Source organism: Martes martes (genome assembly GCF_963455335.1).
Source record: "Martes martes genome assembly, chromosome: 6".
Classification (NCBI taxonomy): Eukaryota; Metazoa; Chordata; class Mammalia; order Carnivora; family Mustelidae; genus Martes; species Martes martes.
Window position 1 is genome coordinate 23619993 of NC_137893.1, and position 15117 is coordinate 23635109.

At 38.5% G+C, this 15117-nt stretch overlaps 1 protein-coding gene across 2 annotated transcripts in view; it reads right to left on the reverse strand.

The window, feature by feature from the left end:
- AFG1L (AFG1 like ATPase) overlaps positions 1-15117 on the reverse strand; it is a 218417-nt gene that overhangs the window by 51273 nt on the left and 152027 nt on the right. For both annotated transcript variants that reach the window (XM_080807282.1, XM_080807283.1), the window contains exon 8: positions 10669-10751. In XM_080807282.1, coding sequence (XP_080663408.1) covers positions 10669-10751 — 83 coding nt within the window. The remainder of the gene's footprint in view (positions 1-10668; positions 10752-15117) is intronic.

A 15117-nucleotide genomic window follows, 5' to 3' on the forward strand; every position in this document is an offset into this window, starting at 1 on the left:
GTTTCAGAGGAGGCAAGGCCCTGCTGAAAACTTGATTTTGGATTTTTTGCTTCCAGAACTGCAAGTCAATAAATTTCTGGTGTTTTAAGCCACCCAGATCATGGTACTTTGTAACAACATCTCCAGGAAACTAAGGCTACAATAACAGAGGTAAGGATAAGCGATGTCACAGATGTGAAGAAACTGGAGCCATCGTACACTACTAATGGAGGTATAAAATGGTACAGCTGCTTTGGAAAACAGTCTGGACGTTCCTCAAAAGACTAAATGTAGAACTAACCACACCCAGAAATTCCACTCCTAGGTCTACGCAAAAGAAATAAAAATGTAAGTCCACAAAAAAAAAAAAAACTTGTACACGAATGTTCACAGCAGCATTATTTACAATAGCCAAAAAGCAGAAACAATGCAAATGTCCATCAGCTAATGAGTGGACAAATAAAAGTTCTATATTTAATGGGATATTGTTTGGCAATAATAATATGAATATTAAAAAAATTATGCTAAGTGAAGGAAAGCAATCACAAAGGAACACATCTTACATGATTCCATTGAAATCAAATATTCAGAATGGGTAAATACAGAGAGGCAGAAAGTAGATTAGTGGTTGCCTGGGCTGGTCGGTGGTTGGCTGAGTGATAAAAACATTCCACAATAGACTGGTTCTGGTTGCATAATTCCGTGAATATACTAAAAGTTATTAACTATACACTTTAAACGGGTGAACTATATGGCATGTGAATTCTATTTCAATAAAGCTATTAAGAAATAAGTATAATATCTTTATCACACCTAACAAAGCTACCACTAATTCTTCAATGTCATGACATATTCAGTTAGTGTGTGAATGTCTCTGATTGTCGTTTCATACTGTTTTTATTTTTGCTTTTGTCCTTACAGTTTGTTTGATTCAGGATCTAAGTAAGGCCCACACACAGAAATTGGTTGCTAAGTTCCTTAAGTCTCTTTTAATCTATAGGTTCTCTCTCTTCTTTTATTTGTTTAAGAAGCAAGTTACTTATGTCATTAAAAAAATATGCAGTCTACATTTTGAAGAATATATTCCCATGATGTTATTTAACATATTCCATTGCTCCTTAATATTTCCTGTAAATGGATCAAATTCAGGTTCCATTTCTACTGCACTTACTATAGAACTTAAGATCATTAACTAGTTCCATTAAACTGTGATGGTTTTACAAAATGGTGATATTCTAATTCTTTCACTCTTTTTTTCATCTGTTATCTAGAAAACATCTATAAAGATAAGCATCCCTCATCAACTATTTTGTTATACTAAAAATCACTTCTTTTAAAACAGGCCGGAAAGATACTTGATCCTTTTATTTACCTGTTTTCACGATAATGGACTGGAAACTTACACTTCTGGCCATAATGAAGTAACAGGGCCCAGATTTGCCCTCCCACCTTAAGTAACTACAAATTGTCTAAACTATATGAAACAATGTTTTTTCAGACACTAGATCACAGAAAGCACAGGACAGTGATCCCTGAGGGAAAGCAAACAAATGAGATGAGCTTCTAGGCTTCAGAAGAGGAAACCTGATCAGATCCCAGTGGCCTCTGTGTTGAGAAAACAGATTCAGAATTTGGGGAGGCCATGGCAGCTAGAATTTGCAAGGCAGAATACTGAAGAGAGAGCTACACACCCAAAGACAAAGGTTCCATGATCTGCAAAGGGTCCCTCTCAGGTCTTTGAACTGAATACTGATCTGTGCATGCTTGAGAAAAATTGATTCAAGGCCGGGGGTGGGCTATGCCACTGGTGAAGCAGAGCAAAGAATGGGAAAATGGATGACTGTAGTTGTCACCAGGAGGCCTGCCATTTGAGTGTCAGAGTGCTCAAAAGTACCCAATGAGATGACTCTTGGTTTCACGGTCTCCTGTACTCCCAGGCCTCTGGAGTGGGGTGGTAGTAAGGGGGCAGGGAGAGAGGTTGGGCCAAACAAACAAACAACAACAAAACAGCACTGGAATCACATAGCATTACTCTTGGAGCTCATAATGGCCAGAAATAGTTCATATTTCCTCTAGTCATAGTAGGTAGCCCTACTAACACATGAAGCATTGAGCAGAGGCCTCAGAAGAGTATTACTTCACTAGTGGGAGTAATTAACCATTGAATAAAGATTACTCTGGTCCTACTTTACAAAGCTTAGCCTTGAAAGGATACAATTATTTCCAAGTGACTTAACTGTGTCCTAGAACAAAGCCCAAATTCACAATATTTGGCCTTCAATAAAAATTAACAGGCATGGAAAGAAGCAGGAGAATATAACTTCTAAAAAGGATAAAAACCCGGGCACCTATGTGGCTCAGTCAGTTAGGCATTTGACTCTTGATTTCTGTTCAGGTGGTCATCTCAGGGTCCTGGGATCGAGTCCCATGCTGGGCTCTGCACTCAGTGAGGAGTCTGCTTGAGGACTTTTTTCCCTCTCCTCTGCCCCTCCTCCCACTTGCATACACTCTTCAAAATGAAATAAATAAATCTTTAAAAATAAAAAGGATAAAAATCAATCAGTAGGAATAGACCCCAAAATACATATATGTAGAATTAGCGGACAAAGACATTGAGACGGTGATTATAAATATTCTCTGTATGTTCACTAAGCTAGAGGAAGGTATGAGGATTTTTTTTTTCTTAAGATTTTATTTATTTATTTGAGAGAGAGCAGAGGAAGAAGGACAAGCAGACTCTGGGCTTGATACCAGGATCCCATGAAACCTGAGCCTAAGACAAATGCTTAACCAACTGAGCCACCCAGGCACCCTAGAAGGTATGAGGATATTAAGAACAGAGAAAGAAGATATAAAGTCTTCTAGAAGTTCTAGAAACAAAACGATACCATGTCTGAGATGAATAGTACATGGGATAGGATTAATAATAGATTATACGCTGCCAAAGAAACTACCCAAAATGAAATAAGATTGAAAAAAAGAGTGGGGGGAAAAAATGAGCAGAGAATCAGGAAGCTGTGAGACAACATACGGAGGTCTCATATAGGTATAACTGGAGTCCCAGAAATTGGAGAGGGGGAGGAGGGACAAAGTGTGTGAAGAAATAAGGAATAAAAACTCTCCAAATTCAATTAAAACTATAAACTCACAGTTCCAAGAAGTACAACCAACCTTGAGAAAAAGAAAAAAAACAAAAAAATCACACCAAGGCATATCATAAACAAACAGCGTAAAACCAATAACAAAAAGAAAACTGTAGAAGCAGCTAGTGAAAAGACATCTTATGTAAAGAAGGACAAAGAATGATAGATTTCTCATTAGAAACAATACAAGTCAGAAGATAATCAAGGAACAATATTTAAAGTACTGAAAGGAAAAAAAATCTGTCAACCACAAATTCCCTAGCCAGCAAAAATGTCTTTCAGAAATAAAAACAAAAGACTTTAGAAATACATGAGACATATAAGCGATGAGAACATTTATCACTAGCAGAATACCACTGCAAGAAATGTTAAAGACTTTCAAAGGGAAGGAAAATGAAACCAAACAGAAATTTCAAACTATACAACAGACTGAACAGCATAAGAAACGGTATTCATCTAATGGTATACACATAAATGTAAAAGAATTTTTTTATTTAAGAAAGCTCTAAAAGATTATTGACTGTTCAAGCAAAAATAGTAACACTGTATTGTATAGTACATGACATAAAATACATATAATATTATGTATAGTATTATATATATAAAATATAAAAATACATATAATACATAAAAATGCATATAAAAACATTAATACATAATAAAATACATAATTACATAATAAAATGTAGGACTGTAACAGCACAAAGGCCAGGATAGTGAAAATGGAAGTACATGGTTGTAGGGTTTTTATATTGTACATCAAGAGGTATAATGTTACTTGAAAGCAGACTATTGTAAGTTAAAGATGCTTACTCTAAACTCTGTAGCAACCACAAAAACAAAAACAAGAAGGTAGAGTAAATAAGCTAATGTAAGAGAGAAAACGGAATCTTAAAAATGAAATAAGCCAGAAAAAGAGGTAAATGGGAAGAACAGAAAAAAACAAATGATATCACCAAATCCAACCATATCAATAAACACACTAAATTTAAATGGTTTAAATACCCCCCCTTACAGAAAGAGAATGTCAGATTGCATAAAAATAAATTCCCAACTATGTCTTGCTCACAAGAAACCATTTTAAGTAGGACACAGGTAAGTTAAAAGCAAAAGGATGGGAAAAGGTATATCATGGAAATGTGAATTTTAAAAAAGCTGATGTAGCTACATTAATACTAAGCATAGCTTTCAGAGCCAGATGTACAGAAAAAGCTATCAAAATATGTATAGAAAGATCATCAAATGTTTGGAAGTTAAACAATATACTTTTAAATAACCCATGGGTCAAAGACTAAATCACAAGGGAAAACAGGACATACTGAAATGTATGAGATGCAATTAATATGGTACTTAGAAGAAAATTTATAGCATTAAAATGCTTATATAAAAAGAACAGAAAGGTTTAAAATCAAGGACTTAAATATCTGTCTTTAAAAACTAGAAAAAGGGGGCACCTGGGTGGCTCAGTGGGTTAAAGCCGCTGCCTTCGGCTCAGGTCATGATCCCAGCCTCCTGGGATCGAGCTCCGCATCGGGCTCTCTGCTCAGCAGGGAGCCTGCTTCCTCCCTTCTCTCTCTGCCTGCCTCTCTGCCTACTTGTGATCTGTCAAATAAATAAATAAAATCTTTAAAAAAAAAAAAAAGAACTAGAAAAAGAGCCAACTAAATCCAAACTGAGCAGAATAAAATGAGTAATACAGAGAAGTGCAGAAACCAATGAAATAGAAAACAGAAAGCAATGGAGAAAAACAATATAACAAAAGCTATTTCTTTAGAATCATCAAAATTAACAAAATTCCTGCTAGTGTGATCAGGGAAAAAAAAGATTCTGTATCTTTTAAAAAAACTTTTTATTATGGAAAATTTCACACACACACGTAGAGAGAATAGTATAAACTCAACATAAACAATCACGCACTCAATTCATGGCCAATGTTGTTTAATCTAGACCACTTCCCTCTCACAATTCCCTCAACCTGGATTATTTTGAAGCAAATCTCACACGTTGCATTATTTTATCTGTAACTATTTTAGTTATGAATATGATTATCTCTTGAGTATATAAACCTGTATGTTCTGTGTTATGATGCTAAGAAGGAATAAAATTTAATCTGTAAACATCAAAAATGTCCCCAAACATCTTCTTCCCTTCTCCAGGCTTAAGGATTGGCCAGATTAACACTCTTAACCCCATGAAAGTAGTTTCTCTAACTGCCAGAGGCAGAAATTCTTTCCCTTATCCTTTAAGGAACACACTTCAGGAAGGTGTTGTTTCTGGTCTTGATGAACGACTGGAAACTGGGCTTTGCTTCACGCTGATTGACAGTGTGAACTGTCATCAACTCAGGCATACCCTAGAGTTTACACTTGGTAACTGTACCTGGTGAGTAGTCACACACAATAGCCAGTCTCCAGAACAGTCAAGACTTAGTTGGAGGGTATAAGCCTTCCTTCTTCCCCACCCACCTACCAACCATCAAGAATGACGAAGGTGACCTGATGGGCTCCTTATCCTGATCAGGTGCTACTTTTGTCAGCTAATGGGCCCTCAAAAAACCTTACAACTTCAAATGAGAATATGCTATGTCATCCTCTGTTTTTGTGCCACTATCACCATATAGATATATTTCTATATCCTTTGCTGCTAAACACATTTTACATTCTTTAACTTATGTGCTATTTTCCCTTCAATACTGTCATTACTCCATTGTGACACCATGAAAACTAGTGTCAGAGTAGGAATAATATGATTGTAGAAGACTCTAAACGATGCATGAGAGAATTCAGGGAATTAAAGGAAAAAGAATATAGGGGACCCATATTTGGCTTTCTACCATAGAATCTCTGTTACAGACGATGAGAGAAAAATTGTTTCAATGGGGTATGCACACAGCCTGCTACAGGACTCTGGGCAGTCAGGAAGATGGAACTGAAACAAATTATAGTCTAAAAGGAAAGGAACTAGACTTGACAATTTCCATTGACTTGACAAATTTCATTGGCAGATGCTTCAGAGATTCTCCAGTGGGAACTGGAACAGCAAATGACGGACTGTGTTGGTAACTTGAACTGGTAAGAAAAACTAAGACAGACACTATAAAGTCCAATGTCTAAGACAAAAACACCCAGAATGGTAATGATGGGGGTTGGTGATGGGGAGAAGGTCCCAAGATGTCCTAGAGACTCTGGGGAACTAGAAATGTGGAACTTCCAGGCAGAAGACAGATGTCTGCCAATGTTTTAGGTATGAAAAAATGTGACAATTGAGTTAAGAAATATTTTTAAATTTTCATTGATCTGGTTCTCACAGTTGAGGAAGGGGGAGTGTGTGTAGAGACTATCATAGGCAAGAAATATGAAGTTTTTAATTGTGGGGATGTTTTAACATGTATGAGTTCCAGTCTTTGTTTAGACAGACCTTTCTCCTAAAATAGAGCTGTGTGGTGTTGGCCAGCAAACTTTTTTTTTTTTAATGTTCAAAGATATATTCTCAAAAATTATTTTCTGTTTGGAGTAGATATTTCCCAAGTGGGAGATTAAGAGTACTTCAGATATGAAACTTATATTGGTAAAAGTAAAAAGAAACTTCTTTTTGAGATCGGCTCAGACAGGTGAATATATGTACTGTAAAAAGCCAGGTAAAAATATGCGAGTATTTGGGCTTTGTCTAAAAGTTGTGACATATTTTTCATCATTTCAGTATGACCCATAGTTCCCACATACATGAAAGTGAAATGGTCTTAAGATAATTTAATTGAAATATTCCATAACTGAATAATTGGTTCAGATATAATTTTGCAGAAGTAGTGTATGACCTGGTGGATAAGAGCCAAAAGAAATAAAAGGAGAAAGCCCGGCTTCTTTAAGGTTAAAAGCCTGGTTAGTGTCCCCTATTGGAAGAAACAGTCCAAAATGGGTCTCTCACTCACCTGCGCATCTCGCTGAGTGTGCCAAGAATGCGTGGCCCCAGCCATTTCTCAAGGTTGTGTTTGGCACAAGAAACCTTGAGGGACAAGGCAATGTCTCCCTTGAGACAAAAAACAGGATTGCTTACTTCTGGCTATAGAATGGTAGATTCCCCAAGCTCAGAGTTCCTGTCCTATAATACAATTCATTGTCTATGAAGGTATTCATCTGGGCCCTTGCCAAAACTCCCCGTGCCCCCGACAATGGAACCACAGGGCAAGGAGGGCACGGACACAACATGCTCCCCACACCAAGGCTCTTAAAATCCTTTGTCTCTGCCCCAGGTCTCTCTTGCTTCTGCCAGCATCCATGAAACAGTAACGGCAAACCTCTTAGCTGGTAATTTGGGTAAAATCAAATCCCAGGCCCACTACCTTCCCCCCATCCCTTCTGGTTCAGTTTAAAGTCTTCCACTGAGGCCATGGCCTTTGTGCTAGGGGTGGGGTACTTTGAGGGGAGCGTGACAAAGATATGGTATTTGAACAGGAACCCTCTTCCCACCCTCAAGCCTTACTTCCTTCAACAGACTCAGAAAAAGAACCTGTACTACTCATTCCTGAATGAGAAAGAAAAAGAGAAAAGAACAAGGGAGCGCCCAACATGGTCTGATCTCCTCTCCCCATGAAAAACCATAACTCTTCACAAAAGTGACAGCAAAATAGCCTGGGGCAACATCCCATGGACCCCTCAGCAGCGGTGTTTTCTGTCTGAAAAGAGAGGCTCGTTGCATATAGAAAATGAAAACCTCCACTGTCATCAGCCCCCAATTAGAGAACTAATTTGAAGCAGTGAAATTCTCTGGAGGGCGTGGGATACGGCCACCACTGGCGAACACCAGGCAGTTCAAAAAAATTACTCGTCCAAGCCCCCACCCAAATGCAAACAGGAAGCCCAATACTTAGTTGACCTGCTTGGATTTTGGCAAACCATATTCCCCACATGGGATGCCTACCGAACCCAATCCACCAAGCAACAAGGAAGAGAATGACATCGTGCTCATGTCTGGGGTGATCATGCAGTCACCACAGAATAAAAAATTGGACAATCATGGGGTGTTTTAATTTCTGCAAAGTTCAGATATCTGGGCTCAAGCTTTCTGTCATTTGTAACTTGCTAAATTTCAAGTTTTGTTTTGTATGAGATTAAGAACTTCTTCGGATGAGCCAAAAACATCTGGAACTTATTTATAAAGGTACTGTAAGATTTCTACATCTAATGTGATGTAAAACTACAACTAAAATAGATTACATACAAACATATAAATTAAAAACATATGAATTAGTTCTTTTGAAACCCGGACAATCTTATGAGCCATAGAAAGTGTTCCCATGTGAACTTTTTGGGTACTTTGTGAGATATCTGATAATTCTTGATATTATTTGGATTGTGTTTGGCGACATTCTGAATTAGCTTTTGGAAAGTTCGACTAATAAAATACTGAATTAATGAATACTTCTATCTCATTAAAGATCATATGTAGGATTCTACTTGTATGAAATCCTGAGATAATGCTTCATGTTCCCCCAGAGGGAAGCTAGAATTTTGTTTTTCTTTTCAGACAGCTGGGCGGTGGGCAATGAGATGGACAAAGGGGGAATCTGAACTTGTATGTTCAGGTACAAATGCCAGATGTTTAGGCAGAGGGTAGTAAAGAGAAACACACGTTGTAATAGGGCAATATATAGTATGGGACATTAAAATCTGTTACAGGGGAAATTAATTAAGATTCCCTATAAGAACAAGAGCAAAAGAAACCTAATTAAATCAGAAATGTTAACATGACCCTAGTCATGAAAGAAGTTCTTCCTAAGGGCTCCTGTGAAACAATATAAATTATAGCCTTAGCACGGTGTCTCCGTAGCTAATAGTATTCTCCCACTCCCGAAGGGATTTTAATTCCTGATTCTCCTCAGGAACACGTATCTGCCTTACCCGCTGAGTGAGCTGTGCCCTTAGGTTCTCTAGTTTTGGTTATCCGATTATAGTGAAGCTCTTTTTGCTGTTAAATACACAAACAAAATCTACCTTCCTTGAGGATTAAATGAATACATATATTTTTAAGAAAGTTGATCCAGAGTGCCCTTCCTGGACTCTGGGTTGCTGTTAGACGTTGTTTTCCTCCAGTGAGTATTTTAAATACAAACCTGAATTTCATTGTGTTAAAACTGCACTTTAGCAGGAAAAGGAAGAAGCAGCCTCAGGGAGAAGGTCGGAGAGAAAATGGCTATCCTCCCAACAAAAGCAGCTTTCCACATCCTGTCAATTCCACTGAGACATCTCCAGCAATAGGAAACAAATCTCATGATGTAGACCCAGACTACCATCCCAACTGAAGGAACTTCCCATTAGGAAAATGTTTTAATTCCTCCACATAAGGATACATTTTGCGGCAAAACGGGGGACAAAGACTGCCCTCTTTGAAATAGAATGCAGAGAATGGTAAGAAGCTAATTTCTAGGTACCACGCATCAGGAATATCACAAAATTGGTAGCAAAGAATCAGGAAAGATTGCAAATATCAGAAAAAAATTTAAAATCCTGCAAATACAAACATAAAAGGAACAGAGGGGGAAGAGTCCAAGCTAAAGCAGAAAGAAGTGTTATAAGAATTTTTAAAAATTATAAAGTACTTTAAAGACAAAGTACTTAAGGGCACATGAAGAACCTTCTATAATAATCATCAGAATCTGAATAATAAACCGAAATTGTCCCCCTTGGTACACTGTAAAGCATGCAATTTTAATTATGTGATTTTTCTAGCTAATTTCTGCTTCAAAAACAGTAAAGTACTTCTGCTTACAAGGTGGCAGAGACAAGAACTTTGCTGAACCTCTTTTGTCATCAAAATTTAAATTAGCAGAAACATGCCTTTGAGTTAAATCACAATTAGCACTTAGACCTATTTATTGAGAACCCACTATGTGCCCAACGCTGGCGGGATACGCTAAACAGATTACATTTGTAAAGCACTTGTCCCTTTTCAGGTTCTCACAAATGACATTTTAAAACCAACTATTTGTTTGTCAGCATTAACTGCACGTGCTGAATACATCTATTATTATAAATAGTTCCTACTCAGGAGAGCCTTTGTTTTTAAAGGATAAAATATATCCAGCTGTACTTGTGTATATATATTTTACATAGCTATGTACGGAAGTCAGTCAACAATAATAAATACAACAGACTGTCGAACAAAATAAAACAATTTTGGGGGAACCGAAATGGCACATTTGTCAGGGGATGTCCACAAATAATTAATTACTTTCTCACAATAAAGATATTCTCTTAATCCTAGAGTCTCGTAAGAGGATCTCATTACTTTCTAACCATCTGTCATCACTCCTCCCCAAAAAACTAATTAGGGTTTCATCCAATCACACATTATAAATCATGCAAATGTGGATGGTAAAAAACACAGTTTAGAGAAGTTAACATTATAACATTTTGTATTCTAAGAATCACAGGCTTCAGAACTAGCCTTTCCTGCTCTAATAATTACCCTACTTATTTTTCTCATCTTTTCCTGATTAATTATTCGATATTAAACTTAGAAAATTAAATTTAAACAAAGAAAAACTTACAGGTAGTAGAGTTTTCCTGCAGCAGGAAGTTCCCTTTTCCGGTAGTCGATCCCAGAATCTAGCTGGACCGTATTACAGTATTTCTGCAACCCAGAAACACAAACAAGTCGTGGCTCAGAATTATGATCTCTTGGCTATTCTTTTTCTTTTTTTAATCTTTGAACTTTTTCCTCAGGAAAACAACGCGTTTAGGACAAAACAAGAGACGTCAAGTAAGAATCATAAAAGTTGAACATTAAATATACATCAAGCCCAAAGAAATCAGTTCAAAAAAGTGAAGATTGGCAGCATGCCTTTCTGAAACTTTGCCGTAACAATGCTCATCGGCAAATTCCCCACCTGATGGCACTACATTAAAAATTTTTTTAAACCCCAATTTCTGTTACCATTAAGTAAGAAGCTATCAGAAAAAAAATAACTCGTGTGTCTTCAACATCACAATGGGAGAGAGCTGGGCCTGAGCGTGGTAGCCACATTTTAAACCAAATGCTCTCACTAAAGGAATGCTTTCTGTATACGTGCACTTCACTCGTAAATGACCACCACTGCCCTTATCCTGTAGAGTCCCCCTCTCTAGCCATCAATGTCTTTAGAGTTCTTTCCTGCTGCAGACCCTCCCTTCAGCCGGAGTCCTGTGCCACCCTTTTCCTTCCATTCTCCCAATGACTCTTTCCTTTCCATCTCCCCCACCCCGCCCCGCCCAGGCTGCACATGTGCATGGAAACTCACACACCACACACACACACACACACACACACACACACGCTGAAACTCCTCCTGTAGAAGCTTATGAACTTTTGCTACACCTATCTTGGTCAGTCGGCTTTCTTTTTAGGGGGAAGGGAGGGGTATAGATATTATATATTATAGACACACATTCATTCCAGTAGAACAATGGTGAGCAAGGGTTTTCAGAACAATTCAAGAAAACATTTACAGGCTGATCTTTTTGTTTTCATCCTAAATGAAAATTGCTTTATGAAAATTCATGAGGAAAAAAATTGTATTTTAACAACTTCATTACCTTTATTAGTGAAAAACTGCTTTTTGGGGCCAAGGTAATTGTGGCAAACTGTGTTTTCCAAAGATGGCTCCAGTAATCTCCCCATGCCAACATGCTGTGATATTGCTACCCCAACCATCAGGGAGTGGGGCCTGTGCCCCGCCCTCCCCCCCGCCCCCCCGCCACCGAACCTTGTGACTAGGCAAGAGGATGCTATGCAATAGTACCCTATGGGATCAAGGCAGCTTCTTACTTGCTAGCTGGAACATTTGCTCCGAACCAGGAACTGTGAGGTAAGCACCGAACCTGCCTGGAGAGCTCAAAGCAGTCCATACAGAGACATGGCCTGGAGGGGCCCCGAGATGACATGAAACAGAGGTGTCTCTGACCAGTCCCCAGCTGCTCCAGGTGTTGCCACTACGGTCCTAAGGGAGCCGGAATTGCCAACTGAGGCTTTCTCAAATCCCTAACCCATGGAAACCAGGAGAAATAATGAGGCAATGTTGTTTTAAGCCTCTAATGTTTTCAGTCATTTGTTAAACAGCAATAGATAATCTGGGCACAGTGGAAATGTAGCAACATCCTTCCTCTCTGAAAGTGCATCCTGGGCTGAACTGCGACCCAAGAGCCAAGGGCTGTTTATCCTCTGCACTGCAGGAAAGAGACTGTGCACAGGGGCAGGGAGAATACATTTCCCCCCTTCCGTGATGCAGCTGCTAAGTGGCTCAAGAAGGGAAAATAGGGCGATCAACCATCTCCCTGGGACTGGGGGGTTTCCCCGGATGCAGGACTTTCGGTGCTCACATCAGGACAGTCCTGGGCAAACTGGGACAGATGATCACCTTAGGAAAAACCCAGAAATCTAGACCAGAACGCTGGAGTATTTTGATCCCAGGGTCCTGGGAACGAGCCTCGAGTTGGGCTCCCTGCTCAGCGGGGAGTTGGCTTCTCCTCCCTCCCACAGCTTGTGCCCAAGCGCGCATGTGCATGCTCTCTCAAATAAATAAGTAAAATCTTTTAAAAAACTAAACAAAATAATCCCTGATGGTCCTCTAGGGAAGTCTGCAAAACAGAGCTTTTGAACCATACCTGTGACAAACAACCCTTGGATCTAACAAAGTCATGCCACCCTACAATGCTAGACCTGAGCAGCAGGTGGGCCGCCCTATACAGACCCCACCCAGTTCACCATTCCAAGCGGCTCAAACCCACTCCCCAGGCCTCACTCTCAGGCCCGTAACCCATCTCACCAGAAAGGAATACAGTATTGCTCAAATACATGCACACGCATTCCACTCTCCTCTTGCCTCAGATGATCTGTTTTTGTTTGTTGGTTTGTTTGTTTGTTTGTTTTTATGCTACAGCCATATATCTCTCTTCTCAACTTTGAGTAATGTACCAAAATTGGGAAAAAGGAGACCTCCTCCCCTTTGCCCAGGCTGTCATTTTGGGGGCCCAGCAACTCAGGACAAGGAGGAGATACTCTTGCTTTAGCTAGCAGTTCAAACTGTATCTCCAAGAGAAACCTGTCCGGCCCCCATAAGGACCGGTGTTTTATAAGCCAGTCGTACCACAGACAATACAATAAATAGCACAGCAATATATTCATGTAAGCATATTTACCCAGGCTCTCCATTTCTTTTAAACCACAGTTTATCTTACATGACCCAATATTCCTAATTTAGCCAAAATTTTTTCTTCTTTATTTTTTTGCTATTAAAAAAATAAGACTAATGGAAGTTATACAAGCTTCAATTTCTCTTTCTGGGTAACTAACTTCTCTCTCATAGGAGTGATTAAGCCCTACTGAATGATTGCATTTGTACATTCACTAATCACCACCAAGGAATACCTAATCAGCAGCAAAAAGAACTACAACCAAAGCCCTCAGATTTTAGCTCTTAATTGTCTGAAAAATACTAACACTCCGTTTATATTTTTAAAGAAAAATAAACCTCAAATTTTCAGATTTTATTCACTGAAGCTAAGTTCTTTAGAACACTTTGCAGAAGGATGGAGGAGGGTGAAAGCTAAACTATTTCCAAGTTGATGAATCTAGTCACAAGGGCATGATTTAATTTCCTAATTTCCAGGGATAGTTGCAAGACCTGTGACCTCTTATCACCATCCAACTGCAATGAATAAAACTAATCAGCTACCCAAAGAAATTTATTTTAAAATAGTTTGTATATTTACATAGACAAAGGACAAACACAATTAACACAATCTAAAAATGCAATTAGGAAATTTGGGGAGGAAACAGAGGGAGGTGAACACACCCGTGGGAGCATATGCATGAGTGAAAGGCCTTGACTTTGCAAAGAAAAATGTGCTACTAAAAGAACCATATTCTAGCAGTTTGCATTTTCCTCAAGATCTATTGTGTGTATTTTTAGCAACTATGAATAGTATCATCAGAAAAATAGCCATCTCACAAAATAACTTTATATAGCTTCTAGTCTGGCTTTTCCCTTCCAAGTTGGAACAAAAGTACAATAAATATTGGGGAGAAAATCCTGTAAAACCACAACATATTAACCTCATAAGCAAAGACTGAAATAATGAAGTCTTGTCTACCTTAAATACTCTTTATTAAAAAGTAATATTGCTTACAATGGAAAATTTGGAAAAAGAGAAATAAACACATAACTCAGTTTTATGTCTTACCTAAGTGATTATATTGAATAGGAACTTAAAAGATATACACTATTGAAGAGGGCGCCTGGGTGGCTCAGTGGGTTAAAGCCACTGCCTTCGGCTCGGGTCATGATCCCAGGGTCCTGGGATCGAGCCCCACATCGGGCTCTCTGCTCAGCGGGGAGCCTGCTTCCTCCTCCCTCTCTCTCTGCCTGCCTCTCTGCCTACTTGTGATCTCTATCTGTTAAATGAATGAATAAAATCTTAAAAAAAAAAAAGATATACACTATTGAAGCTTTTTGACAATACTAAACTGATCAGTTTTATACACTTTTATAAGTAAGCGTAAAAGGAAAATATGGTGGAGGCCTTTCTAGTTGCAGGAAATAAAATATTTAAATAACTAAAATCTGTCTTTTAACTTAGTGCTTTCAAACCATATCTTTTTAAGCTAAAAAAGTGATCCACGCTCATTGTAAAAAATTCCAATACTAAAAGTGTAAAAGTAGAAATGAAAGTCTATCCCATTCTCAGAAAAAAGATTGCTTATAGTTGATATCCTTCAAGTTTTTCCTACATGTTCAGAGATGATGATAGAGAAGTTAGGATCTTATTTATACACACAGTTCTAGGCTTAATTCTTCCCAATATCTTTTTTTTTTAAGATTTTTTTTTATTTATTTGACAGAGGGAGAGAGATCACAAGTAGGCAGAGTAGCAGGCAGAGAGAGAGGAGGAAGCAGACTCCCTGCTGAGCAGAGAGCCCAATGTGGGACTTGATCCCAGGACCCTGAGATCATGACCTGAGC